Genomic DNA, 26,931 nt, shown 5'->3' with positions numbered 1-26,931 from the left:
GTGATGGGTGGTGCATGGCCGCTGGACCATGGGGCCTTCTGCCTGGAGGAAACACGCTGTGCCCCTCGTTGTCCCAACTGGTCTCAGAGCCGTGACGTTAGGAGATGACAGAGGGGGCCGAGTGAGGACTTGGGACTGGGGCTGGGTGCAGGTGCGGACAGAGGAGTGTGAACTGCGGGGCCTTGGGGGGCGGGAAGGACCCAGCACTGGCCTCTGACTCTTGAGGGTGCAGCTCGGGTCCCACTCAGACTCGGGGACGTGCGGGAGCAGGGGTTGGTGGCACAGGGAGTCAGGGCAGACAGGGTGCCCGCAGCTTCTCACGTGTCCCACTGGGGTCGGCGTGTGTGGTCACGTCTTAGAACGGACTAGGGAGTTACGGCCTGAGGTCAGATCCTGTTTTTGTAGGACCTGTCAGCTGAGGATGGTTTTACATTTTAAAATGGTTGGGAAAAAAGTGAAAAAATTGTATTTATTTACCTGAAAATGGCAAAATTCACATTTCATTGTCCATCAGTAAAGTCTTGTTGGATACACCCATGACCTGTTGGCTGTGACAACATAGGCCTTCTAAAATAGTTACTCTCTGACCCTCTGTAGAATGTTTTTGCTGACTCAGGAGGCAAATAAAGCAAGATGAACCGACGAGGGCGGGGGCGTCAGGACTGTGGTCTGCACTCCTTTCTGACTGGAGTGCTTCAGAGAGAGGCGGGGGCTTGCTCGTGGAGGAGCCGGGGCACGGCGCCGCCACTGTGGCGCGTCAGAGCCCGTCAGACCATCTCCTGAGATGTGCCTGGTCTTATCTCCGCGTCGCCGTTAGCGACCCCATTCCTCTGATTCGTTTGCTCTCGAGTGGGTCCTGGTGCTGCCCGAGCGAGGCTCTCCGGCCTGAGGCACTGGCAGCAGTGGGAGGGCAGGAGGACTGGCTGGCTGGTTGTGCTTCTGGGTGGAGGGTCCCAGCACAGCAGTAGAGACCGGAAGAGCTTTGCAGTCAGAGCCGGAGGAGATTGGCAGTTGGCAAGCACAAACAAGGCAACAAGGAAACCTGCCGCTCTGGGCAGGGGCACGCACAGTAAGCAGGTGGGACAGTGTTTGCACGTGTATACAAAAGGGCAGCCCCAGACAGGGGTTTAGCGAAGAGTTGTGGTCTGATTTTATAGAGGCGGGGAGAGGGCAGTGGGGCGGCCGGGCCGGGTGATGTGAGAGCTCCAGCGTCACACAGGAGGTCGGTTCGTGATGTCTGCAATTGCTGAAGATGTCTGTTTGTGTTTTATTTGGAAACATGGAGGTGAATAGTAGAGAAGGTGCCAGGAGGCTGTGGTGACCGTCTCAGCAGTGTGGCCTGCGAGTGGGGATGGGGGCTCTTCCTCAGGAGCCTGGTCATGCTGAGTAGTTATAGCATGTGTGCATGTCACCTGTTAAAAAAAGTAGAACCTTTTTAATTTAAAAGTTAATTTTAAAATTAACTTGCTTATTAAAGATTAGTTTGCTTTTAGTTAAAATTAAATGTCCTTTTTGAAAAGAGAAATAGGCTGGGTAGATGGATGAGGTAGTAGCTGGAGGAGGGTGTGGGGTCAGGATTAGTTTTCAGAGGTGCCGAGGGTACATGTTGGACCTGTTTCAGGCTCTGAACCACTCCATGGGGCCCTTGGGGCGTGCAGCAGCGCCCCATGAGTGCGGCGGGCAGGAGCGCCCTCGTCCCAGCCTCCGGACGGTTGCTCCCGTGGCTGTCCTGACGGCCGCGTCAGCGTGCTGGCTGCAGGCTGGATTATGCAGAGACCTGTCCGGGATGTAGGGGTGCCTCTGAGCCGCGGGGCCCAGGGGGCCACCCTGAGTGGTCGGCTGCTCTGCTAATGCCAGAGGAGCTCCGTGCAGGTGAGGCCCTGTGCAGCAGCCCGGGGCTGGGAGCTGGCCTGAGATTCCTGAGGATGCTTCTGGCTCTTTCTTAAGGTTCCCGCGCAGTTTGCCTGCCGAGCTTTGGACCATTTGAGAAATGAGATGATAAAGAGTCCGCAGGTGGATGCCAAGCTCACACTGTTGTTTCTGGCGCGGTGGTGTGGCGATGGGTGGAGGAGGGCTTCCTCTTCTCGAGTCACAGACCTGCATGCCTGTGGGGAGCAGGGCTGGGCCCCGCAGCCCAGGAAGGGCTCCCCGCACCCCAACCCCGTCCTGCAGGGCAGCGCAGAGGAGGACGCCGAGCCCTGGGGAGTGCCTGGGGAGCAGCCGGGCAGCCACAGAGAGGCGTGCAGAGGGCCCAGGAGCCTCTGCCGTGATGGCCCCGGACTCTGCTTGCTCACCCGGAGATTGCTGCGGCCCCTGCTGTGTTCCTGAGGTTCGCTTTTCTTGCTGTGGCCCCTCCTGTGTTTCTGGGGTTCGCTTTTCTCTCTTTCGCTTGCTGCCCCTGGCTAATTCTGTTCTCTGACAGCCTCCTGAGTGCACCCTTTTCTCCCGGGCTGGCTCTGCCGGGTCACATCCAGGCTGGACATGGTTCTCCTGTCGTTTTGAAGACTCCAGGGTTGTCTTTGCCAACTGAAAAAAAGGGCACAACTTAAAAGCTGAGAATTACGTTTTACTTGGCGGACTCTCTGAAGACTTTAAACCCTGGGGAGAGGACTCCCAGATCACTCAGGGACGCCTCTGAAGAGGCAAGTGAGGAGCGAAAATGTGTAGTTTTTCCAACAAAGATCAGGTAGTCAGAACTTCAGAAGATTGCTGTTCATTAAAGAAGACCAGACGACTCACGCTGCGGATTGAGCGCCTCTCTGTGCCTGGAAAGGTGCGGGGTCTGGGCTCACCGCTTGCTCTTCTGCCCTGCCCTGCAGCTGTCTTGGCAGCGTCCTGTGCACTCCCGTCCTGAGTCCCCTCGTGGCTCGCCGTTGAGGGTGGCGGCTCTGACGGAGGGAGGAGCCCCGCGGGGCTCCCAGGCCCGGGGCGGACTGTGTTCACGGAGACGTCCACATGGCTCACTCACAGCTTCTCTTCCTGACTCCAGCCCTGCTGCTGAGAGATCTGAAGCCACAGGCCCCCAGTTTTCCTCAGAGGCATCCTAGGGCCTTTTCTAACTCTGTTGCTCTGCAGTTTCCCAGGACTTTATCCCCTGGGTCAGGACGGGGATCTCAGAAGTGGCGCCAATAATCCAGGAGAACTTTATAGTCAAAGTGTTTGGGGAAAATTAGTAATAAATAAATACAAAACAAAGTGAACAAAACCAGGGAGTTTCATTGCAGCAAGCTGCAATGGGGACCTGCCTGGGGACCACTGTTTGCATCCAGGCCTCTCTGAGCGTTAGAGAACACAGGCTCCTATGCTCGAAGCGCTGTGAGGCCAAACTGGAACGCCAGAGGCTGGAGCAGAGAAACATGTTTCACTGTGGGGCTAAGCAAGAATGGTGGTTTGTGCTGTTGCCAGAATGTTGGCTCTCTGTGCCCCATTGCCAAACAGAAATATGAAGACACAGTTGTGGAGGAGAAGGAAAAGAAAGTGAAAGTGTTACTCGCTCAGTTGTGTCCGACTCTTTGCGAACCCATGCACTATAGCCCACCAGGCTCCTCTGTCCATGGGATTCTCCAGGCAAGAATACTGCAGCGGGTAGCCATTCCCTTCTCCAGGGGATCTGCCCAACCCAGGGATCAAACCTGGTCTCCTGCATTATAGCAGATTCTTTACCGTCTGAGCCACCAGGGAAATGGCTTTATTACTTTGCCAGGCAAATGGGGAACACTAAGTAGGCTAATGCCTCAGGGACTGTGCCCCCACTTCCTGGTGAGTTGGGAGAGATGATGTAGTCAGGCAGGGGTCTATAATAAGGACCAGAGCCGCAACAGTCTTGCATTCTTTATTCCGCAGTTTCTAAGGAGTGGGGTTGCTGACAGGGTCAGAGTCTGTGTGCAGAGCCTCGGGTGGTCGTCTCCTAATCTTTCATGGGCCTCTCTGGGCCCTTTAGTCTTGCTTCATGTGGTTTCCTGGCTGCTGCTCCTCTGATTAGTAACTGTTCTGCCTTTTGGAACTCAAAGAAGGGCATGGGAGCCGCAGTCTTGTCTATAAGAAGGCTGTGTGCTCACACTGAGTCATGTCTGACTCTTTGGGACCCCATGGACTAAAGCCCACCAGGCTCCTCTGTCCATGGAATTTTCCATGCAAGAAGACTGGAGTGGGTTGCCATTTCTTTCTCCAGAGGATCTTTCCAACCTAGGAATTGAACCTGCATCTTTTGTGTCAGCAGGCAGATTCTTTACTACTGAGCCAAGAATTGATGCTTTGTCTAAAGGAAATGGGGAAAAAAAATAAGTAAAGGAAATGGGGGACAAAAAGGCCTCCTTGCCTGGGAGACGTAGAGGGCCCTGCTTGGCATCAGTGCCCCAAAACCCCAAACTCCCCAGTAGTTTTAGGGGAGAAGCTTATAGGCAAATTTGAGGTGAGGGCTGCAGGATGTGGTGCTTTCTTCTCTTTGGTTGGTGGCGAGGTAACAGGGCAGAGCTCCAGGAATCTTGGGCTCAGGCTGAAGTTGCTGTCATCCGTCTGGGGGTGGGTAGGGGGAGCTTAGTTCTGCTGAAGAACTCAAAGGTACTGTTGTGTGTATCCCTTTAGCAGAAGATGCTTGCTCCTTGGAAGAAAAGCAGTGACCAACCTGCAAAGCATATTAAAAAGCAGAGACATTACTTTGCCTGTAAAGGTCCGTCTAGTCAAAGCTATGGTTTTCCCGGTAGTCATGTGTAAGTTGTGTGAGCTGGACAATAAAAAGGCTGCTGCTGCTGCTAAGTCATTTCAGTCGTGTCCGACTCTGTGCGACCCCATAGACGGCAGCCCAGCAGGCTCCGCTGTCCCTGGGATTCTCCAGGCAAGAACACTGGAGTGGGTTGCCGTTTTTCTTCTCCAGTGCTTGAAAGTGGAAAGTGAGAGTGAAGTTGCTCAGTTGTGTTTGAGCGCTGCAGAATTGATGTCTTTGAACTATGGTGTTGGAGAAGACTCTTGAGAGTCCCTTGGACAGCAGGGAGATCCAGCCAGTCAGTCCTGGAGGATATGAAGACTGGATGTTCACTGGAAGGACTGGCGCTGAAGCCGAAGCTCCAGTACTTTGGCCACCTGATGGGAAGAGCCAACTAACTGGAAAAGGCCCTGATGCTGGGAAAGATTGAAGGCAGGAGGAGAAGGGGAGACCGAGGATGAGATGGCTGGATGGCATCACCGACTCCACGGACGTGCGTTTGAGCAAGCTCTGGAAGGTGATGAAGGACAGGGAAGCGTGGCGTGCTGCAGGCCTTGGGGTTGCGAGGAGGAGGACGCGACTGGACGAGGGAACAACGTTGAGGACCCTGCCCCGGGGCTGTACCATTGTTTCTTGACGGCCCCTCGCTTCTTTGTCAGCTACTGTTTGAACCTGCCCTTCCTAACTTGGGGGAGGTGTGTGTGTGTTCCCTCCCTCAGTGGTGTCTGACTCTTTGTGACCCTGTGGACTGCAGCACGCTAGGCTTCCTTGTCCTTCACTATCTCCAGGAGTTTGCTCAAACTCATGTCAAGTCAGTGATGCCATCCAACCATCTCATCCTCTGTCGTCCCCTTCTCCTCCTGCCTCAATCTTTCCGAGCATCAAGGTCTTTTCCAGTGAGTCAGCTCTTCGCATCAGGTGACCAAAGTATTGGAGCTTCATCGTCAGTCCCTCAAATGAATATTCAGGATTGATATCCTTTATGATTCACTGGTTTGATGTCCTTGGTCTCCAGGAACTCTCTAGAGTCTTCTCCAGCACCGTAGTTCGAAGGCATCATCTGGGGCCCCCGTGGGGCCTCTGCCCCCTGGGCTAACAGGAGCACCTGCCGCACAGCCACGCTGATGGCCCTGCTTCCGCCCCTTCTGCACCTGGATGGCCGTGCGTGCCATCAGCTGTTTCCTCTGGAGCCTCTTAACCCCAGACCCCTCTAGCTGACCCACAGTGAGCACCTTAGTTTGGGGCCCTCTGGGTGGCTTCCAGGAGCTGAAGGTCACTGCGGCTGACCTTGATCCTGGGCTGACCGTGTGCCAGGCTCTGCTCTGCTTTATGCACAGCCTTGGGGAGTGGGCTCTCAGCCCCCATGTTTGGCTGCGGCAGCTCAGGCTCAGAGAGACTCAGTCACATGCCTGAGGCTACACAGCAGGTCCCGCGCCTCGTGTGGCGTCAGGCCTTATCACTGTACTGCGTGGCGGCGGGCTCTGGGTGCTGCAGGGCGTTGGGTAGGCCTGTCCAGGGCCCGTGTCTATGAGAGGGTCAGGCAGGGAGCACAGTGGTATGAGGTGATACATGCTGGGATCAGGACTGTGTTGTGTCCGATCATTTTTATCAAAGGAATAATACATTTTAACAGACATTGATATTTGTAGGGAAGTAGCCAATTAGCCAAAATGGCGGTGGTCAGGCTCTCTCACCCCAGCCCTGTCCCCAGGTTTTGTAAACTCATGGTTGTGTAGCAGCTGAGGTCACTGACTGCACACGCACGGCACGATGTACCCACTCAGCCATGGGCCGCTTGTATTCTGTAAACATACATGAGCTCCACCTGAAAAGCCCTGGCCTCCGGGTTACGGCTACGTCAAGGCTGCATTACGACTGTCTGCTGGGTCACCAGCAAGAGGAGAGACCGCCGTGTGTCTGCTGCTGCGGCCATGCCCGTCAGGAAGGAGTAAATGTGTCTGCCATTCCTGCGGCTCCTTGAGCTTTCCTCCAGCTTCCCCGTTCACGCTTTGCCTACCCTGGGTTCAGCGAACAGTGTGGACAGCAAGATAGCCAGCCTAGTCCGCAGTGAGCTGCAGTGAGACAGCATTTCTGAATACTAACCAGCATACCACGCGCCCTGGCGCTGCATCCTAGGCTGCGACGCGGGGCCTCTTCAGTCTGGGAGCAGGCCGGGTCTGTGCTGGTCAGCGTGTGGGGGTGAGCAGGGTGTGGAGAGGGAAGGACGACCAAGAGAAGGCTGTTGGGCAGCTTCCTGAGCAGCGGAGAAGCCCAGTTCACACCCAGCTGTTGCTCTGTGCCCCTGCAGATACCCGAACACAGCCTGCGAGCTGCTGACGTGCGACGTGCCACAAATCAACGACAGGCTGGGAGGCGATGAGACTTTGCTGAACGTTCTTTACAACTTCCTGGACCGTGAGCCGCCCCTCAACCCTCTGCTCGCCAGTTTCTTCAGCAAGACCATTGGTAATCTCATTGCAAGAAAAACTGAACAGGTAATCATCTGCCCAGCCTGCGCGATTTGGGAGGGAGGCTTGGCTGATGCCGAGCATGCGCGTGGAGGTGGGTTCGGACTGCTCCGAGGGACTCACCAGGAGCCGCATGGCTGCTGCTGTGGGAGCTGGGGTGGGTGAAGGAGCTGTCTTCCCGAGAGAGGGCCACTGGCCTGCTCTGGACGAGCAGCGCTTGCGCCCTTCCCTCGAGTGCACAGGGCCCCAGGCGAGGCCGGCCTATCCTCCCACTGACCGCTCCCACGGTGAGGGCCAGGTCGGGCCTGGGTCGTGCTGGGACCGTCGGGCTCCTGCTGTTGCATCTGTGTGGGTGTCGGGTGTCTGTTTATACCGTGCCCGTGTGCTCAGCCGTGCCCAGCTCTCTACAGCCCCATGGACTACAGCCAGCCTCCTCTGTCTGTGGATTTTCCAGGCGGGAATGCTGGAGTGGTAGCCATCTCCTTCTCTGCGGAATCTTCCTGACTCAGGGGTGGAATCTGCGTCTCCTGAATTGATGGGCGGACTTTTTACCACTTGGGGATCACTTCTTTGTGTCTAGGGCACTTATTATTTCAGAACAAATAAAAGGAAGTTCTCCTCTGTCCAATGGATAGGACTCTGTGTTTCCACTGTAGGTGGCATGGTTGGCGAACTAAGATCCTGTAAACCGCGTGGTGCAGCCAAAAAATAAAAGGAATGCCCAGTTGTAGGTTCCTGCAGAGTGTGGGGTGAGCTCACCTCATGCAGCTGGAGCGCGGTTCTTCTGGGAGCGACGCGGGCGCCTGCCCCACACCACCCTGGCACGCTTTGGCGCCATGCACTGCACCTGTCCCAGAACAGCCGCACGGTGTGCAGGCGCCCGTACCCAGCGCCCGCTCCAGGAGCCGGCGTGTCGCTCTTTCCTGGCCCGGCTCACCGTCCCCAGTGCGAGTTTCAGAACGAACCCCAGACAGCATGTCGGTTCTGTAAGCACCGCAGTGTGGGTCTCTGAAGCACGAGGACTTCTTTCTCCTGGTGGCACGTCAGGTGGGCAGCGTGGGTGGCTGAAGCGAAGGTGCTTGAGGGCTTGCAGTCCCAGCAGCAGCGCACGGCCCCTGCTGCTGCCCTTGCTCTCCAGCCTCGCTGTGGTCACCCGGCTCACTGCAGCCTCTGCAGCAGCTGCAGACAGCAGCGTTGTGGCTTTAAGTCGCGCCACTTCGCTGACTACTGCGGATGAGCACCTTTTTATACATTAACCGGCCATTTGGATATTTTGTGTGAGATCTCTTGCCCATTTTCTTTCAGCCTCGCTGTTTTCTTTTCGTTTGTAGGAATTGTCTATTTTGTGGATACAAGTCCTCTGAATTTTTTTCGGCTGTGCCACATAGCTTACCAGATTTTATTCCCCGACCGGAGACTGAACCTACGCCCTTGGCAGTGGAATCTCGAGCTCGAACTGCTGGGCTGCCAGGGACTTCTCCCTTTGTTGATTTTGTGTTGCAAACATCATTTCCTACTCTGTTTGCTGGTCTTTTTGGGTTTTTCTTTTTTGGTTTTTACTCCCTTAATTGTATTTTTTTAATGAACAGAAGATCTGATTTTCATGTAGTGCAAGTCTTAACTCTAATTATGGTTGGTTTTTTTGTTTGTTTTGTCCGTTAATCTTTTATCTACTTCAAAATCATAAAGATACTCTGTATTATTTTTTAGAAGCTTTGTTGTTTTCAATTCAGTTCAGTCGCTCAGTCATGTCCGACTCTTTGTGACCCCATGGACCACAGCACGCCAGGCCTCCCTGTCCATCACCAACTCCCAGAGTCCACCCAAACCCATGACCAGCGAGTTGGTGATGCCATCCAACCATCTCATCCTCTGTCGTCCCCTTCTCCTGCCCTCAATCTTTCCCAGCATCAGGGTCTTTTCAAATGAGTCAGCTCTTTGCATCAGGTGGCCAAAGTTATTGGAGATTCAGCTTCAGCATCAGTCCTTCCAATGAATATTCAGGACTGATCTCCTTTAGGATGGACTGCTTAGATCTCCTTGTAGTCCAAGGGACTGTCAACACCACAGTTCAAAAGCATCAATTCTTCGGCGCTCAGCTTTCTTTGTTGTCCAACTCTCACATCCATACATGACCACAGGGAAAACCATACCTTGACTAGATGGACCTTAGCTGGCAAAGTAATGTCTCTGCTTTTGAATATCCTGTCTTAGGTTGGTTATAACTTTCCTTTCAAGGAGTAAGCGTCTTTTCATTTCATGGCTGCAGTCACCATCTGCAGTGATTTTGGAGCCCAGAAAAATAAAGTCAGCCACTGTTTTTACTGTTTCCCCACCTATTTGCCATGAAATGATGGGACCAGATGCCATGATCTTCGTTTTCTGAATGTTGAGCTTTAAGCCAACTTTTTCACTCTCCTCTTTCACTTTCATCAAGAGGCTCTTTAGTTCTTCTTCACTTTCTGCCATAAGGGTGGTATCATCTGCATAGCTGAAGTTATTGATAGTTCTCCCGGCAATCTTGATTCCAGCTTGTGCTATCCTCCAGCCCAGCGTTTCTCATGATGTACTCTACATATAAGTTAAATAAGCAGGGTGACAATATACAGCCTTGACGTACTCCTTTTCTTATTTGGAACCAGTCTGTTGTTCCATGTCCAGTTCTAACTGTTGCTTCCTGACCTGCGTACAGATTTCTCAAGAGGCAGGTCAGGTGGTCTGATATGCCCATCTCTTTTGGAATTTTCCACAGTTTATTGTGATCCATACAGTCAAAGGCTTTGGCATAGTCAATAAAGCAGAAATAGATGTTCTTCTGGAACTCTCTTGCTTTTTCAGTCATCCAGCAGATGTTGGCAATTTGATCTCTGGTTCCTCTGCCTTTTCTGAAACCAGCTTGAACATCTGGAAGTTCGCGGTTCACGTATTGCTGAAGCCTGGCTTGGAGAATTTTGAGTATTACTTTACTCGCGTGTGAGATGAATGCAATTGTGCAGTAGTCTGAGCATTCTTTGGCATTGCCTTTCTTTGGGATTAGAATGAAAACTGACCTTTTCCAGTCCTGTGGCCACTGCTGAGTTTTCCAGATTTGCTGGCATATTGAGTGCAGCACTTTCAGAGCATCATCTTTCAGGATTTGAAATAGCTCAACTGAAATTCCATCACCTCCACTAGCTTTGTTCATAGTGATGCTTTCTAAGGCCCACCTGACTTCACATTCCAGGATGTCTGGCTCTAGGTGAGTGATCACACCATCGTGATTATCTGGGTCATGAAAATCTTTTTTGTGCAGTTCTTCCGTGTATTGTTCCCACGTCTTCTTAATATCTTCTGCTTCTGTTAGGTCCCTACCATTTCTGTCCTTTATTTTTGCCCATCTTTGCATGAAATGTTCCCTTGATAGCTCTGATTTTCTTGAAGAGATCTCTAGTCTTTCCCATTCTATTGTTTTCCTCTATTTCTTTGCGTTGATCGCTGAGGAAGGCTTTCTTATCTCTTCTTGCTATTCTTTTGGAACTCTGCATTCAGATGGGTATATCTTTCCTTTTCTCCTTTGCTTTCCGCTTCTCTTCTTTTCACAGCTATTTGTAAGCCCTCCCCAGACAGCCATTTTGCTTTTTTGCATTTCTTTCCCATGGGGATGGTCTGGATCCCTGTCTCCTGTACAGTGTCACGAATCTCTGTCCATAGTTCATCAGGCACTCTGTCTATCAGATCTAGTCCCTTAAATCTATTTCTCACTTCCACTGTATAGTCAGTCATAAGGGATTTGATTTAGGTCATACCTGAATGGTCTAGTGGTTTTCCCTACTTTCTTCAATTTGAGTCTGAATTTGGCAGTAAGGAGTTCATGGTCTGAGCCACAGTCAGCTCCCGGCCTTGTTTTTGCTGACCGTATGGAGCTTCTCCATCTTTGGCTGCAGAGCATGTGATGAGTCTGATTTCGGTGTTGGCCGCCTGGTGTCGTCCATGCGCAGGGTCTCCTCTTGTGTTACATACTCTCTTGTGTCGCCTATAGATTGGGGTTGGCTAATTACTGCCCACAGGTCAAAGCCAACCTGCCACCTGTTTCTGTAAAAAAAAATTTCTGAAGCGCAGCTGCTCTCGCTTATTTACCTGTTGCCTGTGGCTGCTTTTGTGCTGTAGTGAAAAGCTGAGAAGTTGGGGCTGTTTAAATTTCTCCCAGTCACCTCGCTCTCAGGGTATCAGTCTTACAGGTTTTTCGTTATGTTTATTCTTAGGTGCTTTATATTTTCATGTTGTTCTAAACAGTATCTCTTTTATTGAGAAACTTTACTGAGATAATTGTCGATTTTCTGGAACACATTCAACTTGACGATGATACGTTATACTTTTTTTCATATTGCTTTTTTTTTAAAGAATTTTTTTATCTGTTGTCATCAGTGAGATTGGCGTATAATTTCCTTTAAAAAGAGCTTTTATCGGGAATGGTTGGTTTGGAGTGTTGTGCTGGTTTCAGGCACACAGCAGAGCAGCGTGCGCGTGCAGACGTCCACTCAGGCGCTCTCCCGCATGGGCCTTAGAGAGCGCTGAGCAGAGTGCGCCATAGTGGGCCCTTCAGCACTGCCTGCTCTTAAAGTGCCCACAGCGAGCTTTGGAGTCAAGAGTCTATGTCTTCATGCAGTGATATGGGGCCTGCTCTCTCACTTTGTGTCCCCCTGTTTATGCAGGGGGGGTCCTGCATAAGACTGAGATACGTTTCTTCAAATGTTTGCTCGAGTTCTCTAGTAAAGCCCTTGCAGTCTGGAGTTTTCTGTATGGGGAGGCTTTTAGTTATAGATTTTGTTTCTTTTGACCCTCTAGAACTCCCTTTTTTTTTTTTTTTTTTTTTTTTTGGTCAATTTACTTAAGTGTCTTTCTCAAAGAAATTTATCTTTTCAGATTTACAGAATTTGGCATAAACTTGTTCCTGGCGTGCTCTTGTGACAGTGTCTGTAGGTGCTCAGGGGTGTTCCTGGAGCCGTCTCTGCTGCCTCCTGTTTCTCTCTTTTCAAATACCAGTCCCCCCGCTCCCCATCGCCTCTCTTCCCTCTCTTCCTCCTCCTTCCTCTGCTCCCCGCTTCACTTCCAGAATGAGGACGGTTGGGACCCCCTGCCTTCCACGTGTCCCCATGGCCCTGGTAGAGCCCTGGGTCTGCCTCAGTGCAGGGGCCTGAACTCGCAGGCCCCTTATTACAGGGGCCAAGGAGGCCTCTGCGTGGGCCCCTCCTGGCCATCTGTGCTCGGCCAGCCGCCAGCCGCCCCTCCACCCGCCTTTTCCAAAACCTCGGTCCTGTGCCTTCTGCCGTCTATGGGGCCTGTCAGCTTTCCGGGTTTGCGGCTCGTCTCAGGGACCGTCAGCCCTGCCTGCACTGGTCACTTCTTCTGGGGAGACCTGGGGCAGTGCGCGTGGAGTGGTCGCTCTGCCCTCTCACTCAGGTGTTTGGGCCCCCTTGGTGCCCAGGCTCAGTGTGGGGGAAATTCTGCCAGCCCAGGGCCCTCTCAGGCTCCCCACTGCCTCCTGGACTTGTCTGTGTTCAGGTCTCTGCCTGTCACTGAGGGCATCTTTCTTGCAACTCTTCCCACGTCTTTCCATTGTTTCTGTTCAGTGTTGCTGGAAATACATCTTTCTGTGGCAGTTCTCGGGGGAAGACAGTGTTTCCTAGGGTCAGGGCCTGCCCTGCTCGCCTCTCAGGGTCCATCTGGTTGCAGGTGATTGCGTTCCTGAGGAAGAAGGACAAGTTCATCAGCCTGGTGTTGAAGCACATCGGCACGTCGGCCCTCATGGACCTGCTGCTGCGCCTGGTCAGCTGCGTGGAGCCTGCGGGGCTCCGGCAGGAAGTCCTGCATGTGAGTGTGTGGGCCCTCCTCCCCGTGTGTGCCGTCTGCGGCTTCTCTGCGTGTGGACTAAGCGCCTGGCACAGGGTGGCGGGGGTTGGCGGGGCAGCCCTGAGGTGCCCAGCGCCCAGCTTTCCACCCAGCAGGACCTTCCCTCCTGGCTGGACCCTCAGAGGTTCTCATGGCGGCTTGTGTTTGAGGCGGAGTCTGTCCTCTGCACCTTTTCTCTTGTCTTGCCTCGGTCCATTCATGAGCAGAGCAGAAGGGGGCTGCCTTGCTTGCGCCTCCCCTCCAGGGGGCTGCTAGGGCTCTGTTGGGCGCCCGTCCTGCGCCCAGGCGCCCGCCCGAGAGGAAGCACTAGCCTTCCGGGCTCCACGGAGAGCGGTCGTGCAGACTGGAGTTGGCCTGCTGTCGGTCCTGCCGCCCGTGCCTGTGTCTGTCCTGACGCTGTTGCAGTGAGGTGCCCCCCACAGCTCCCTGGGCTTCCCAGAAAAGAGAGGGTCCTCAGCCGGGGAGCCCAGGAGATCTGTGCTAGTCACTGTTAGCTGTTGATCGGCAGGTTGTGTTTGTAATTTAAAGTAAGGTGAGTAAAGCGTCGAGCCTCCTGGCCAGGCTCCAGCTCCTGGCATCGACAGTCGCCACTCTTAGGCTCATGGCTCACTTCCTTTCGGAGCAGCCGCCCGCCGAGAACGAGCTGTACTGGCCCTCGTGGCTTGGCTAGCACGGCGCGGACGCCAGCGCTGTTAGAAGCTGGCGCAGCCCTGCCCGGGACGCGCGGAGCCTGCTGTGGACAAGGAAGTGCGTGGAGGAGCCAGGCTGCCCTGGAAGGCCCAAGTGCCGCCGGGAGCAGCTGGGCTGTGTGCGGGAGCGCACCCCCAGGCCCCGGCAGGGGGCTCCTGGCTCTGCTGCGGGGGTGTCCTGTGAGCAGAGTTGCGTGTGCTCGAGTGAACCACGGGCGCATGTGGACGGGGCCTCCCTCCTCTTGGCATCTTCGGGTCACCCCAGAACTCGGCCACTGCCTGTGCCTGCTGGGCCTGGGTACGCGCCGATGTGGTGAGGTGTCTGTGCTAGAGCCTGGACTTCCCTTCCATTCAGTCAGATGTGAGCAGTCACTGACACGCCTCCGTTTCCCTTTCAGTGGCTTAATGAAGAGAAGACCATTCAGAGACTCGTGGAGCTGATCCATCCAAGTCAGGATGAAGACGTGAGTAGGGGCTCACGGAGCCACCTTGGGGTGGGAGCCCAGCTCAGGGCGGCCGCGGGCTTTCGCCCTCACTGTCTGAGGGCAGGCCACTCGTCCTCAGATGCAGACTGACGAGTCCTCCTCTTCCTTTAATCAGGCACTGACTTCTAGTCGGCTTTTTTCTAAAACATGAAGCATGCATATTATAAAAAACCGGTTTGCATAGGGTTGTGCTAGTTATCTGTGGCTCAGTGACAGGTCACCCCAAACGCTGATTCCCTGTAACAGTATTGTCTCATCTCCGCTTTTACGGGCCAGGGTCACAGGTCCTCTGCCCAGGGTCTCTCACAAGGCTGTGACCATCTCAGGACCCGCCCCTGGGGGCTCGGTGGGACTGAGTGTCTTGAGGGCTGCTGCCTGAGGCTGCCCTCAGCTCCGCCCCCCCGCCCCGCAGGCAGCTCAGAGCTGCTCCTCCGGCCCAGGCACCCCTCTCGGGGACGGCCCTCACTGGCTGCGTCTTGCGCCCAAGGGGGCGTCCAAGGGCGTGAGCCCTGGAGGAAGCCTGTGGGGTGGCCCCCCTTCTCCTGTGGTGTCCCTGAGGGTGCCGGGTGTAGCCCGAGAGGCGTCTTCCGCTCGGGACGGCTGCGCACATTCTCGGTGCTTTGGAGAAGGCGCTGCTGGCTCGTGTCTCGCCTTTGGCTGCTGCCTGGCTGTGCTGCGTGGGGCCGTGTTGCCCACGCGTCTGGCCAGGCAGTGGGCAAGGGTTGCTGGGCTCCAGATTGGGGTGAGCGCTGGGCACCGACCGGCCCCTCCGCAGGCCTGGGGCCCCCAGGCTGCTCTCGTTTGCCCTGAAGGAGCCCCAGAGCACATCGTGCAGCCTGTTCCCTGTGCTGTGCACGCCAGGGCTGGGCATGCGGTGCTGCCTGCCCGGGGCCTCCAGCTGAGTCTTCCTCTGATCCTGCTCACCTGCTCCGTAGCCTCATCCCACACGGTTGGCAAGCGCCCCGAGTCAAAGAATCTGCGTTTTCAGAGGCTTCATATTTCCATAGAAAAGCTGAGTCCTTTGTGTTCTCTGTAGCGACTTTCCTGTTTTCATTAGCTCACAGGACTCACCCTGTGTATTAATAGCCACTTACTAATCTAAAGCAGAGACCTGGAGCAGGGTCTGCGGGGCGCACTTGCCCACCAAGGCCCAGTGCACACTCTTGAGGGGCAGCCAGGGCTGCACTCCGTGGGCCCTGAGGGCGGCTCTACATGCCCATCTTGCAGAGGCAGTCCAACGCTTCCCAGACGCTCTGTGACATCGTCCGGCTGGGCAGGGAGCAGGGCAGCCAGCTGCTGGAGGCTCCGCAGCCAGACCCCCTCCTCACGGTGCTGGAGTCGTGAGTGTGGGCTGCAGCGCTGCGGGCCTGGGGGCAGGGGCTGGGGACGCTGCTGCCTCGGATCACTTCTCAGGAGCTCGCCCCTACCCAGGGTTACCTTGATGGGCCTCTTCCGCAGGGGAGGGGTCTCTGGGGGTCTCCTGGCAGGTCCAGGAGGTGTGGGCCCTGGGGCAGCTGTGTCCTGAGGACCGGGGTGCTCGGCCTGAGCCCCAAGTAGGGCCCCTCTGGGGTTTGGGTGCTGCTCCTTTGGTGGGGGTGGGGTCTGTGTGTCTGCCCACCGGGCCGTGACCTCGTCGTGTCCTACAGGCAGGAGTGCGTGGAGCAGCTGCTGAGGAACATGTTTGATGGAGTGCAGACTGAGCTCTGCCTCGTCAGCGGGACGCAGGTGTTACTTACCTTGCTGGAGCCCAGGCGGGCGGGGTGAGTGTCCCCTGAGAGGGAAGAGCTGCCCCTTCAGTGGCCTGAGGCCCAGGGCAGTGCCTGGGGTGTGCGGTACGCAGGTAATCCTGGGGATCCTTTTCTCGTTGAAAGATAGACCCTATGGCAGTGGCCAAGTCTCCTCTGACCTTTGCCATCAGTCACGTTCCCACCTCAGCCCAAAGGAACCCCGTCTCCAGTGTGCAGAGCTTGTCCACGCGTGCGTCCCTGCAGCGTGTGGGCACAGGTGTGCGTGTGGCATATGCACTGCTGACATCTGACCCCCAGGGAGACTGCGGTCCCCGCGTGTCCTTGCTCTGGAGAGGCTTCACTGCAGCCTGTGCCCCTTTTTTTTTTTTTTAAAGAAAGAGAAAACCAGAAAATGACAAGAAATTGACTTAATTTCAATGGTGAGGTTGTTGGCAGTTTCTCTTTCTCACTCTGATAATCAATACATATTTATTACCTAAAACTAGAATTATGATGTTGTCATCGTTTTCTCTGGTTCAGCAAGCAGAATATTGATGTTTTATTTGCATGAGCCCAGGGAGGCTGGGCCCTTCGCACAGGAAGTAGGCCTCTGGTGGAGGCCTTGCCTGCAGCACAGGGACAGTAGGGCCATTGGGCAGAGACGGCCGCTAGCTTTCTTTGGTATTTTTATCCTTTGGTGTATTTAAACACTGGAAACAGTGTTTATATAAAAAGCCAAAGGGGTGGTGTAGCCAGTCCTGTCTCTGTCTCGGGTGAGGAGGGGTCAGCAGGAAGGGCTTCAAGGCGGGTGAGGGGGAGCCGAGCTCATCGGGCTGTGACACCGCGGCCCGCCGGCCCCCCTCCTGTGCAGTCAGCAGCGCCCCCGGAGACGAGCGGACATAGCCGGGAGGGCTGCGGGGTGACGGGGGCGTCCCTGTGTCCAGCCGCTTCTGGTCCACAGGTCAGAGGGCTTGCTGGACTCCTGCTCTCAGGGACTGGACAGGTCGTGCACCATCAGCCCCGGTGTCCTGCATGGCATCGAGCCGCGGCTGAAGGACTTCCACCAGCTTCTGCTCAGCCCACCCAAGGTAGGTGTCCTGAGCAGAGGCGACCTTGTGGGTGGGGTTGCTGGCAAGGCGAGGACCACATGCGTTGCCCGCAATGGCGGACACACTCAAGCCCCGTCTGCTGAGTGTCCATCTTCTCTTACGGGAGGCCTGGGAGTAGAGCGGTTCACTGACCCCCAGATGACTCCTGCCTTCTGATAAGGGGTTGCCCAAGGCCCAGATACACTGTAGGCCTGGCCTCTGTGTGGGGGACACCCAGCCAAGGGTCAGGGGGTCCCCAGGGAGACCCTTAGCTGCGCTGAGCAGCTCTGGGCAGAGCTGGTGCCACTGAGGAAGGCCCACTTCTTCACCCCCTCAGTCCTTCAGCGTAGCCGGGGAGAGGCTGGGCAAGTGGGCTGGGCGCGCGGGCCGCCCAGCCTCTCCCTGGGTCTCCTGCTCAGCACAGTCTGTGCTGCTGCTTCTGTTTGCCAACCTGCTTGTGGTCTGCTTCCCACTGGAAAGGAGGGCCTGTGAAAGCAGGGATTCTGGAACATTCAGCTAATGAAAAGGTGGACTGCGTGCAGGATGACCCTGTCACGAGGCCAGCTTTGTCATCAGGCTTCTCTGCCTTATGAGCTCAGGTCACACCCCTGTGGCTGGCCGGCGGAGACCAGGGTGCCCCGGGCTCCCGGCAGCAGCAGCCCGCCCGGGGCCACTCTGAGCCCTGAGGGAAGCGCTGAGGCTCTTCACCTGACCAACTCCCTGTCTCCTCCCGCAGACCACCTTGAGGGCTCCTCCCCGGCTAGGCCACGTCACACAGCAGGGGCTCCTGAGCTAAGGGAAGCCCACAGTTGGGCGCAGGCTTGAACTGGCGGTGCTTCTGTGTTTGCAGAAAGCAGCCATCCTGACCTCCGTCGGCGTGCTGGAGGAGCCCTTGGGCAACGCGCGCCTGCACAGCGCCCGCCTCGTGGCCGCCCTGCTGCACACAGGCACACCCAGCATCAACCAGGAGCTCTGCCGGCTCGACACCATGGGGCTGCTGCTGGTGAGTGCGCCCGCGGGCGCCTGTCAGGACCGGGGGCCAGGCCGCAGCCCCAGACCAGGCCCGCCTAAGGGAGGCTGCGCAGAGACACGTCCTGCCCCTGGGCCCTGCCGCAGAGGTGGTGGGGAAACAGGCCTTCCCTTTCTCGATTCTGCCTCAGAATGTTGTAGCTCTTCAGCCTAAAACAGCCTGACGAGCTGCTGCTCGTCCTCCCACAAGGAGCCGCCTTGGAACTGGGCCTGAAGGACCGCCTGCCTCAGGCGAAGTCCCTGGGCTTTGCTGTGACCGTGGAGCTCAGACGTGGGTCAGAGGGCGGCTGGGAAAGGCCTCATTTCCGCTCCCCTCCCCCAAAGCAGATTCTCTCTCCCCCACTTTCCATTCGACTCTGGCAGAACACACGTACATGGCGTGAGGCGCAGCGCTGTGACAGCTGCCACCTGTGTGGCCCAGCGCTCATACTGTGGCACAGCTGTCACCCCCATTGCCAGGCCGTGCTCCTCTCCTCAGGCTGACCGTCACACGCTCGGCCGTCCTCCTCCCACGCTGCCCAGCCCCGCGCTTCTGCCGCCCGTCTGCGGGTCTGACTGGCCCAGGCCCGTGTGCGTGGCTCTGCGGCCTGTGTGCTCCTTGCGTGTCTGGCTGCTCTCACGCAGGGATGTCCGCCCGGGCTGCAGCGCGTGCCACGGCTCCTTCCCTCTCTCAGGCCGCAAGGCATTTCATTGTGTGGACGTACCGCGTTCTCTGTATCCGTTCATACATTGATGGGCAATGGGTTGCTTCCACATTTTGGCCATTTTCTAAAAAAAATTTGTATGCTTATTTTTCACTTGGCCATGAGGCGTGACATGTGGGATCTCAGCTCCCTGACCAGGGCTCAGACCTGTGCCCCCTGCACTGGAAGTGCGGAGCCCTGATACCCAGGCTGCCACAGAGGGCCTCGGTGTGGCCGCTGTACACAGTGCTCCAGCTCAGTTGCTCAGTCGTGTCCGACTCTCGGTGACCCCATGGCCTGCAGCACGCCAGGCCTCCCTGTCCATCACCAACTCCCGGAGTCTGCTCAAACTCGTGTCCATTCAGTGGGTGATGCCAGCCAACCAGCCATCTCATCCTCTCCCCTTCTCCTCCTGCCTTCAATCTTTCCCAGCATCAGGGTCTTTTCCAGTGAGTCAGCTCTTCGCATCAGGTGGCCAAAGTATTGGAGCTTCAGCCTCAGCATCAATCCTTCCAATGAATATTCAGGACTGATCTCCTTCAGAATGGACTGGTTGGATCTCCCTGCAGTTCAAGGGACTCTTAAGAGTTGTCTCCAACACCACAGTTCAAAAGCATCGATTCTTCATCCCTCAGCTTTGTTTATAGTCCAGCTCTCACATCCATACATGACCACAGGAAAAGCCATAGCCTTGACTAGATGGACTTTTGTTGGCAAAGTAAAGTCTCTGATTTTTAATGTGCTGTCTAGGTTGGTCATAAATTTCCTTCCAAGGAGCCAAGCGCCTTTTAATTTCCCGGCTGCAGCCACCATCTGCAGGGATTTTGGAGCCAAAAAAATAGTCCGTCACTGTTTCTACTGCTTCCCCACCTATTTGCCATGAAGTGATGGGACCAGAGGCCATGATCTTAGTTTTCTGAATGTTGAGCTTTAAGCCAGCTTTTTCACTCTCCTCTTTCACTTTCATCAAGAGGCTCTTTAGTTCTTCACTTTCTGCCATAAGGGTGGTGTCATCTGCATATCTGAGGTTATTGATATTTCTCCTGGCAATCTTGATTCCAACTTGTGCTTCATCCAGCCCAGCGTTTCTCAAGATATACTCTGCATAAAAGTTAAACAAGCAGGGTGACAATATATAGCCTTCAGTTCAGTTCAGTTCAGTTCAGTCGCTCAGTTGTGTCCGACTCTTTGCGACCCCATGAATCACAGCATGCCAGGCCTCCCTGTCCATCTCCAACTTCCGGAGTTCACTCAGACTCACGTCCATCGAGTCCGTGATGCCATCCAGCCATCTCATCCTCTGTCGTCCCCTTCTCGTCCTGCGCCCAATCCCTGCCAGCATCAGGGTCTTTTCAAATGAGTCAGCTCTTCTCATGAGGTGGCCAAAGTACTGGAGTTTCAGCTTTCGCATCATTCCTTCCAAAGAAATCCCAGGACTGATCTCCTTCAGAATGGACTGGTTGGATCTCCTTGCAGTCCAAGGGACCCTCAAGAGTCTTCTCCAACACCACAGTTCAAAAGCATCCATTCTTCGGGGCTCAGCCTTCTTCACAGTCCAACTCTCACATCCATACATGACTACAGGAAAAACCATAGCCTTGACCAGATGGACCTTAGTCAGCAAAGTAATGTCTCTGCTTTTGAATATACTATCTAGGTTGCTCATAACTTTTCTTCCAAGGAGAGTAAGCGTCTTTTAATTTCCTGGCTGCAATCACCATCTGCAGTGATTTTGGAGCCCCCCAAAATAAAGTCTGACACTGTTTCCACTGTTTCCCCATCTATTTCCCATGAAGTGATGGGACCAGAGGCCATGATCTTCGTTTTCTGAATGTTGAGCTTTAAGCCAACTTTTTCACTCTCCTCTTTCACTTTCATCAAGAGGCTCTTTAGTTCCTCTTCACTTTCTGCCATAAGGGTGGTGTCATCTGCATATCTCAGGTTATTGATATTTCTCCCAGCAATCTTGATTCCAGCTTGTGTTTCTTCCAGCCCAGTGTTTCTCATGATGTTCTCTGCATATAAGTTAAATAAGCAGGGTGACAATATACAGCCTTGATGTACTCCTTTTCCTATTTGGAACCAGTCTGTTGTTCCATGTCCAGTTCTAAGTGTTGCTTCCTGACCTGCATACAGATTTCTCAAGAGGCAGGTCACGTGGTCTGGTATTCCCATCTTTTTCAGAATTTTCCACAGTTTATTGTGATCCACACAGTCAAAGGCTTTGGCGTAGTCAATAAAACAGAAATAGATGTTTTTCTGGAACTCTCTTGCTTTTTTGATGATCCAGCGGATGTTGGCAATTTGATCTCTGGTTCCTCTGCCTTTTCTTTTTTTTTTTTTAGCTCTCTTCCGAGGTTTATAAATCCTTTCCTCAAGAAGCTGTCTTTTTGCAGATATTCGTTGTTGCGAGTTGTGATGGGGACTACCCTAGTTGCAGTGCTCGAGCTTTTCGTTGCGGCGGCTTCTCTTGTTGTGGGGCACAGGCTCCAGGATGTGGGGGCTTCAGTAGGTGCAGCACGTGGACTCAGTAGTTACAGCTCCTGGGCTCTAGACCACAGGCTCAGCAGTTGTGGTGCAGGGACTTAGTTGCTCAGCAGCATGTGGGATCCTCCCAGATCAGGGCTCGAACCCATGTCTCCTGCATTGGCAGGTGGATTCTTTATCACTGAGCCGCCAGGGAAGCCTTCCTCTGCCTTTTCTAAAACTAGCTTGAACATCAGGGAGTTCATGGTTCACGTATTGCTGAAGCCTGGCTTGGAGAATTTTGAGTATTACTTTACTAGCATGAGAGATGAGTGCAATTGTGCGGTAGTTTGAGCATTCTTTGACATTGCTTTTCTTTGGGATTGAAATGAAAACCGACCTTTTCCAGTCCTGTGGCCACTGCTGAGTTCTCTAAATTTGCTGGCATATTGAGTGCAGCACTTTCACAGCATCATCTTTCAGGATTTGAAACAGCTCAACTGGAATTCCATCACCTCCACTAGCTTTGTTTGTAGTGATGCTTTCTAAGGCCCACTTGACTTCACATTCCAAGATGTCTGGCTCTAGATTAGCGATCACATCATCATTATCTGGGTCGTGAAGATCTTTTTTGTACAGTTCTTCCGTGTATTCTTCCCACCTCTTCTTAATATCTTCTGCTTCTGTTAGGTCCCTACCATTTCTGTCCTTTGTCAAGTCCATCTTTGCATGAAATGTTCCCTTGGTATCTTTAATTTTCTTGAAGAGATCTCTAGTCTTTCCCATTCTGTTGTTTTCCTCTATTTCTTTGCATTGATTGCTGAAGAGGTTTTCTTATCTCTTCTTGCTATTCTTTGGAACTCTGCATTCAGATGCTTATATCTTTCCTTTTCTCCTTTGCTTTTCGCCTCTCTTTTTTTCACAGCTATTTGTAAGGCCTCCCCAGACAGCCATTTTGCTTTTTTGCATTTCTTTCCCATGGGGATGGTCTTGATCCCTGTCTCCTGTACAGTGTCACAAACCTCATTCCATAGTTCATCAGGCACTCTATCTATCAAATCTAGGCCCTAAAATCTATTTCTCACTTCCACTGTATAATCGTAAGGGATTTGATTTAGGTCATACCTGAATGGTCTAGTAGTTTTCCCTACTTTCTTCAATTTCAGTCTGAATTTGGCAATAAGGAGTTCATGATCTGAGCCACAGTCAGCTTCTGGTCTTGTTTTTGTTGACTGTATAGAGCTTCTCCATCTTTGGCTGCAAAGAATATAATCAGTCTGATTTCGGTGTTGACCATCTGGTGATGTCCATGTGTAGAGTCTTCTCTTGTGTTGTTGGAAGAGGGTGTTTGCTATGACCAGTGCGTTCTGTTGGCAAAACTCTATTAGTCTTTGCCCTGCTTCATTCCGCATTCCAAGGCCAAATTTGCCTGTTACTCCGGGTGTTTCTTGACTTCCTACTTTTGCATTCCAGTCCCCTATAATGAAAAGGACATCTTTTTGGGGTGTTAGTTCTAAAATGTCTTGTAGGTCTTCATAAAACCATTCAACTTCAGCTTCTTCAGCATTACTGGTTGGGGCATAGACTTGGATAACTGTGATATTGAATGGTTTGCTTTCGAAATGAACAGAGATCATTCTGTCGTTTTTGAGATTGCATCCAAGTACTGCATTTCAGACTCTTCTGTTGACTGTGATGGCTACTCCATTTCTTCTAAGGGATTCCTGCCCGCAGTAGTAGATATGATGGTCATCTGAGTTAAATTCACCCATTCCAGTCCATTTTAGTTCGCTGATTCCTAGAATGTCGACGTTCACCCTTGCCATCTCTTGTTTGACCACTTCCAATTTGCCTTGCTTCATGGACCTGACATTCCAGGTTCCTATGCAATATTGCTGCTTATAGCATCGGACCTTGCTTCTATCACCAGTCACATCCACAACTGGGTATTGTTTTTTACTTTGGCTCCATCCCTTCATTCTTTCTGGAGTTATTTCTCCACTGATCTCCAGCAGCATATTGGGCACCTAATGACCTGGGAAATTGCTCTTTTGGTAGCCTATCATTTTGCCTTTTCATACTGTTCATGGGGTTCTCAAGGCAAGAATACTGAAGTGGTTTGCCATTCCCTTCTCCAGTGGACCACATTCTGTCAGACCTCTCCACCATGACCCGCCCGTTTTGGGTTGCCCCGTAGGCATGGCTTGGTTTCATTGAGTTAGACAAGGCTGTGGTCCTAGTGTGATTAGATTGACTAGTTTTCTGTGAGTACGGTTTCAGTGTGTCTGCCCTCTGATGCCCTCTTACAGCACCTACCATCTTACTTGGGTTTATCTTACCTTGGGCTTAGAGTATCTCTTCACGGCTGCCTCAGCAAAGCACAGCCACTGCTCCTTACCCCAGCCGTGTTGATACATATACAGCCTTGATGTACTCTTTTCCTATTTGGAACCAGTCTGTTGTTCCATGTCCAGTTCTAACTGTTGCTTCCTGACCTGCATACAGATTTCTCAAGAGGCAGGTCAGGTGGTCTGGTGTTCCCATCTCTCTCAGATTTTTCCCGTTTGTTGTGATCCACAGCAAGGTACGGTCAGCAGTGGCCTGCCACAGTGGCAGGGGCCCTGGGTGCAGCAGCCCTGGGTCTTCCAGAAGCCCTCTTGGAGGAGGTCTCCCTTAACCCCATCGTAGAGCCGCCAGAGCTCACACAGGACTGGGACACAGACTCTTGGAGGGCACACGCAGAACCTGGTGCACCAGGACCCAGGAGAAAGGGGCAGCGACCCCCAGCAGACTGACCCAGACGTGCCCGGGAGGGTCCCGGCGTCTCTGGGGAGGCGTGGGTCGGCGCCGGCCTGCTGCAGGGCCGGGGGCGCTGAGTGTGGCAGTGCCTGCACGGGGCCTTTGGAAGGAGGCGCCATTGTCGTCACCTCCACCATAGCTTGGCCCAGGGTTAAATAACAGGGAAGGAACACAGCCATCAATAGAATATTGGATTAAAGATTTACTGAGCATGGCCCTGCCCATCAGAACAAGAGCCAGTTTCCCCCTCAGTCTCTCCCATCAGGATGCTTCCCTACGCCTCTTACTCATCCATCGGAGGGCAGACAGACTGAAAACCAGAATCACAGGAAACTGACCAGTCTGCTCTCATGGACCACAGCCGTGTCTAACTCAGTGAAACTATGAGCCCTGCCATGAGGGCCGCCCAAGATGGACGGGCCATGGTGGAGAGTTCTGACAAAACGTGGTCCACTGGAGAAGGGAATGGCAAGCCACTTCAGTATGCTTGCCTTGAGAAGCCATGAAAATGCTCCTGTAACCGTGGGTGTGTGAGAAGCCTGAGCCCGTGCTTTCACCTGCTCCCACTGCATCCCCAGAGGTGGAGTCGATGGAGCACGTAGTGATTCTGCGTCCAGCTGTTGGAGGCAGTGGGATTCTCACCAGCAGCGTCTTCACAGCCTCACTTACACATGCTTTCTGTTTTTTTGATAATAGCCATCCTGACGCGTTTCAGGTGGCATCTCACTATTTTGGTTTTTAAATAAGTCTATTTCTATGTTCGGCTACACTGGGTCTCCGCTGCTGTGGGGGCCGCCCTCCAGCTGTGGTGAACGAGCTTTTCATCGCAGTGGCGTCTCGTCACAGAGCTCAGGCTTCAGTAGTTGAGGTGCAGACTCAGCTGCCCCGTGGCATACGGGATGTCATTACTGGCTCCCTGGGCAGGGATGGAGCCCATGGCCCCTGCGTTGGAAGACAGGTTCCTCACCACTGGGCCACCAGGGTCGCCCTCACTGTGTTTCGATTTGTGTTTCCCGGTGGCGCAGTGGTGAAGAACCCACCTGCCAGTCCAGGAGTCACCAGAGACACAAGCTCAGGCCCTGAGTTGCAGAGATCCCTGGAGCGGGAAGTGGCAGCCCGCTCCAGTATTCTTATCTGGAAACCCGGGGGCAGAGGAGCCCAGTGGACTATACAGCCCATGGGGTCGCGGAGAGTTGGTCATGGCTGAGCAGCTAAGCGTGTGCCCCGTCTCCCCACCCTGCGCACCTGGCTTCCTCCCGTGGGGGCAGCAGGGGGTCTGGGCGTGGGCTGCTGTGAGCCCTGCTGGGTGTGAGGTGGCCATGGGGCGTGGGTAAGGGAGCCCGCCCCCCGCCCCGCCGTCGCGGCCTGCTGACCTCAGGCAGGTCTGGAGGCCCCGCGCGGGAAGCCACTGCCCATTCAGCCCCCAGGGGCTTCCACCCCAGGCCCCTTGGGGAGTGTCCACACGGGCACCTAGTCATGGCCCCCCAGGGGGTGAAGAATCGCTCACGCTCCCAGTGATTTGTGGATGATAAAAACATGCCATAGCAAAACGTGTGTCATGTGGCGGAGGTGATTTTACAGGAAACTCGCAGCTTCATGGAGACGCACCCGAGAGGGAGCAAGGCTGAGCCACCATGGGCCAAGCCTCTCACTTAGGACGGGGGAAAACAGACCCACAGGAGGCACTCCGGAGCAGAGATCAGAGATAGAAGCACGGCCTGGGCTGGGTGGGGAGAGGTTGCGGGTGGTGCTTTGCGGAAGTTGCTAGAAGCCCTGCAGCCAGATGTCAGGGTGGAGTGGGAGGGGGACAGAGCAGGCTGGGGGGCAGTGTGGGAGGGGGCCAGTGTGGGAGGCAGACGGACAACAGGGTCCCCTCAGGCTCCGCCCACAGGAGACAGCCTGGGTGTGTCCCTCATCCCCTGTCTCTGCAGGACCTGTTTTTTAAGTACACTTGGAATAATTTCCTGCACCTCCAAGTGGAGCTCTGCATAGCCGCCATCCTGTCCCACGCTGCCCAGGAGGACAGGGCCGCAGCCAGTGGACCCGAGGGGGTGCTGGAGCCTCCACCCTCCAGTGGGGACCCAGCAACCCCCCAGCCTGCCAGCAGCCTCCCCGAGAGCACCATGGTGACCCACGTAAGTCCAGCCGGGGTCATGTGAGTTGCCGTGTCCCGCCTGTCTCTGCATCCTGTGTGCCCTGAGGTCCACCCAGGCCGTGTGCACAGGCGGGGCTGTGGGCCTTGTGTGGTCTCCTTAACCCTCACATGACGTGGGTGGGCTGCTCTGCGTTTGAAACCAGGAGACAGGAGACCCCAGCGCTTGTGGGTGGAGGGTCTAGGAGGGGTGCCGAGGAGCCCTGATGCTGCCTGTGTTGGCTCATCTGGGCTGTGGGGGCGAGCGGCCCCCAGATGACGTGTCTGCCACAGCAGGAGTGCCTGGGGAAGAGCAAACGCGCCTTGATTCTCATGAGGGGGCTTCCTGGGGCTGTGAGCCTCTGGGGGGAGTGGCAGCTCTGCACGGCTCTCCCGCTTTCCTGATAGCCCGAGACCCCCAGGGCCGGCCTTCTGGGGGCTGCAAGCCCTGCGTGGCCAGTGCCAGGCCTGCAGGGAGTTGGTCTAAGCGCTCCTTGGCGCTCCCTAAGGAGGGGAGGGAAAAGCAGAACATGGCACACGTGGTCCCCAAGCCAAGAGCCCAGCGGTGCACACTGGGCCCCAGGAGTCAGCCATGCCGCCCTCCTGCAGGTGACGCGAGGCCGGGGCAGGGGGTGGCAGGGCAAGGGTCCCCTGGGTCTGTGGCCAGAGGCCTGGGAGAGAGTCCTGAGGGGCCATGCCTGCAGGCCTGACCTGGGCGACAGCAAAGGCAGCTCCCTTGGGGAGAGGGCCGCGGGGCAGGGGGGCGGTGCTTGGG

The 26,931-nt window shown here is 54.6% G+C and overlaps 1 protein-coding gene across 6 annotated transcripts in view; it reads left to right on the top strand.

Moving 5' to 3' along the window:
- PPP6R2 (protein phosphatase 6 regulatory subunit 2) overlaps positions 1-26,931 on the top strand; it is a 64,795-nt gene that overhangs the window by 30,065 nt on the left and 7,799 nt on the right. For all 6 annotated transcript variants that reach the window (XM_018048965.1, XM_018048963.1, XM_018048961.1 and 3 more), the window contains 8 exons: positions 7,011-7,197; positions 12,883-13,020; positions 14,147-14,212; positions 15,461-15,573; positions 15,880-15,993; positions 16,922-17,048; positions 17,899-18,051; positions 25,957-26,160. In XM_018048965.1, the coding sequence (XP_017904454.1) occupies positions 7,011-7,197; positions 12,883-13,020; positions 14,147-14,212; positions 15,461-15,573; positions 15,880-15,993; positions 16,922-17,048; positions 17,899-18,051; positions 25,957-26,160 (1,102 nt within the window). The remainder of the gene's footprint in view (positions 1-7,010; positions 7,198-12,882; positions 13,021-14,146; positions 14,213-15,460; positions 15,574-15,879; positions 15,994-16,921; positions 17,049-17,898; positions 18,052-25,956; positions 26,161-26,931) is intronic.

This window comes from Capra hircus, chromosome 5 (assembly GCF_001704415.2).
Source record: "Capra hircus breed San Clemente chromosome 5, ASM170441v1, whole genome shotgun sequence".
Classification (NCBI taxonomy): Eukaryota; Metazoa; Chordata; class Mammalia; order Artiodactyla; family Bovidae; genus Capra; species Capra hircus.
Note: the sequence above shows the minus strand (reverse complement) of the source record. Positions and strands in the feature narration are given on the sequence as shown.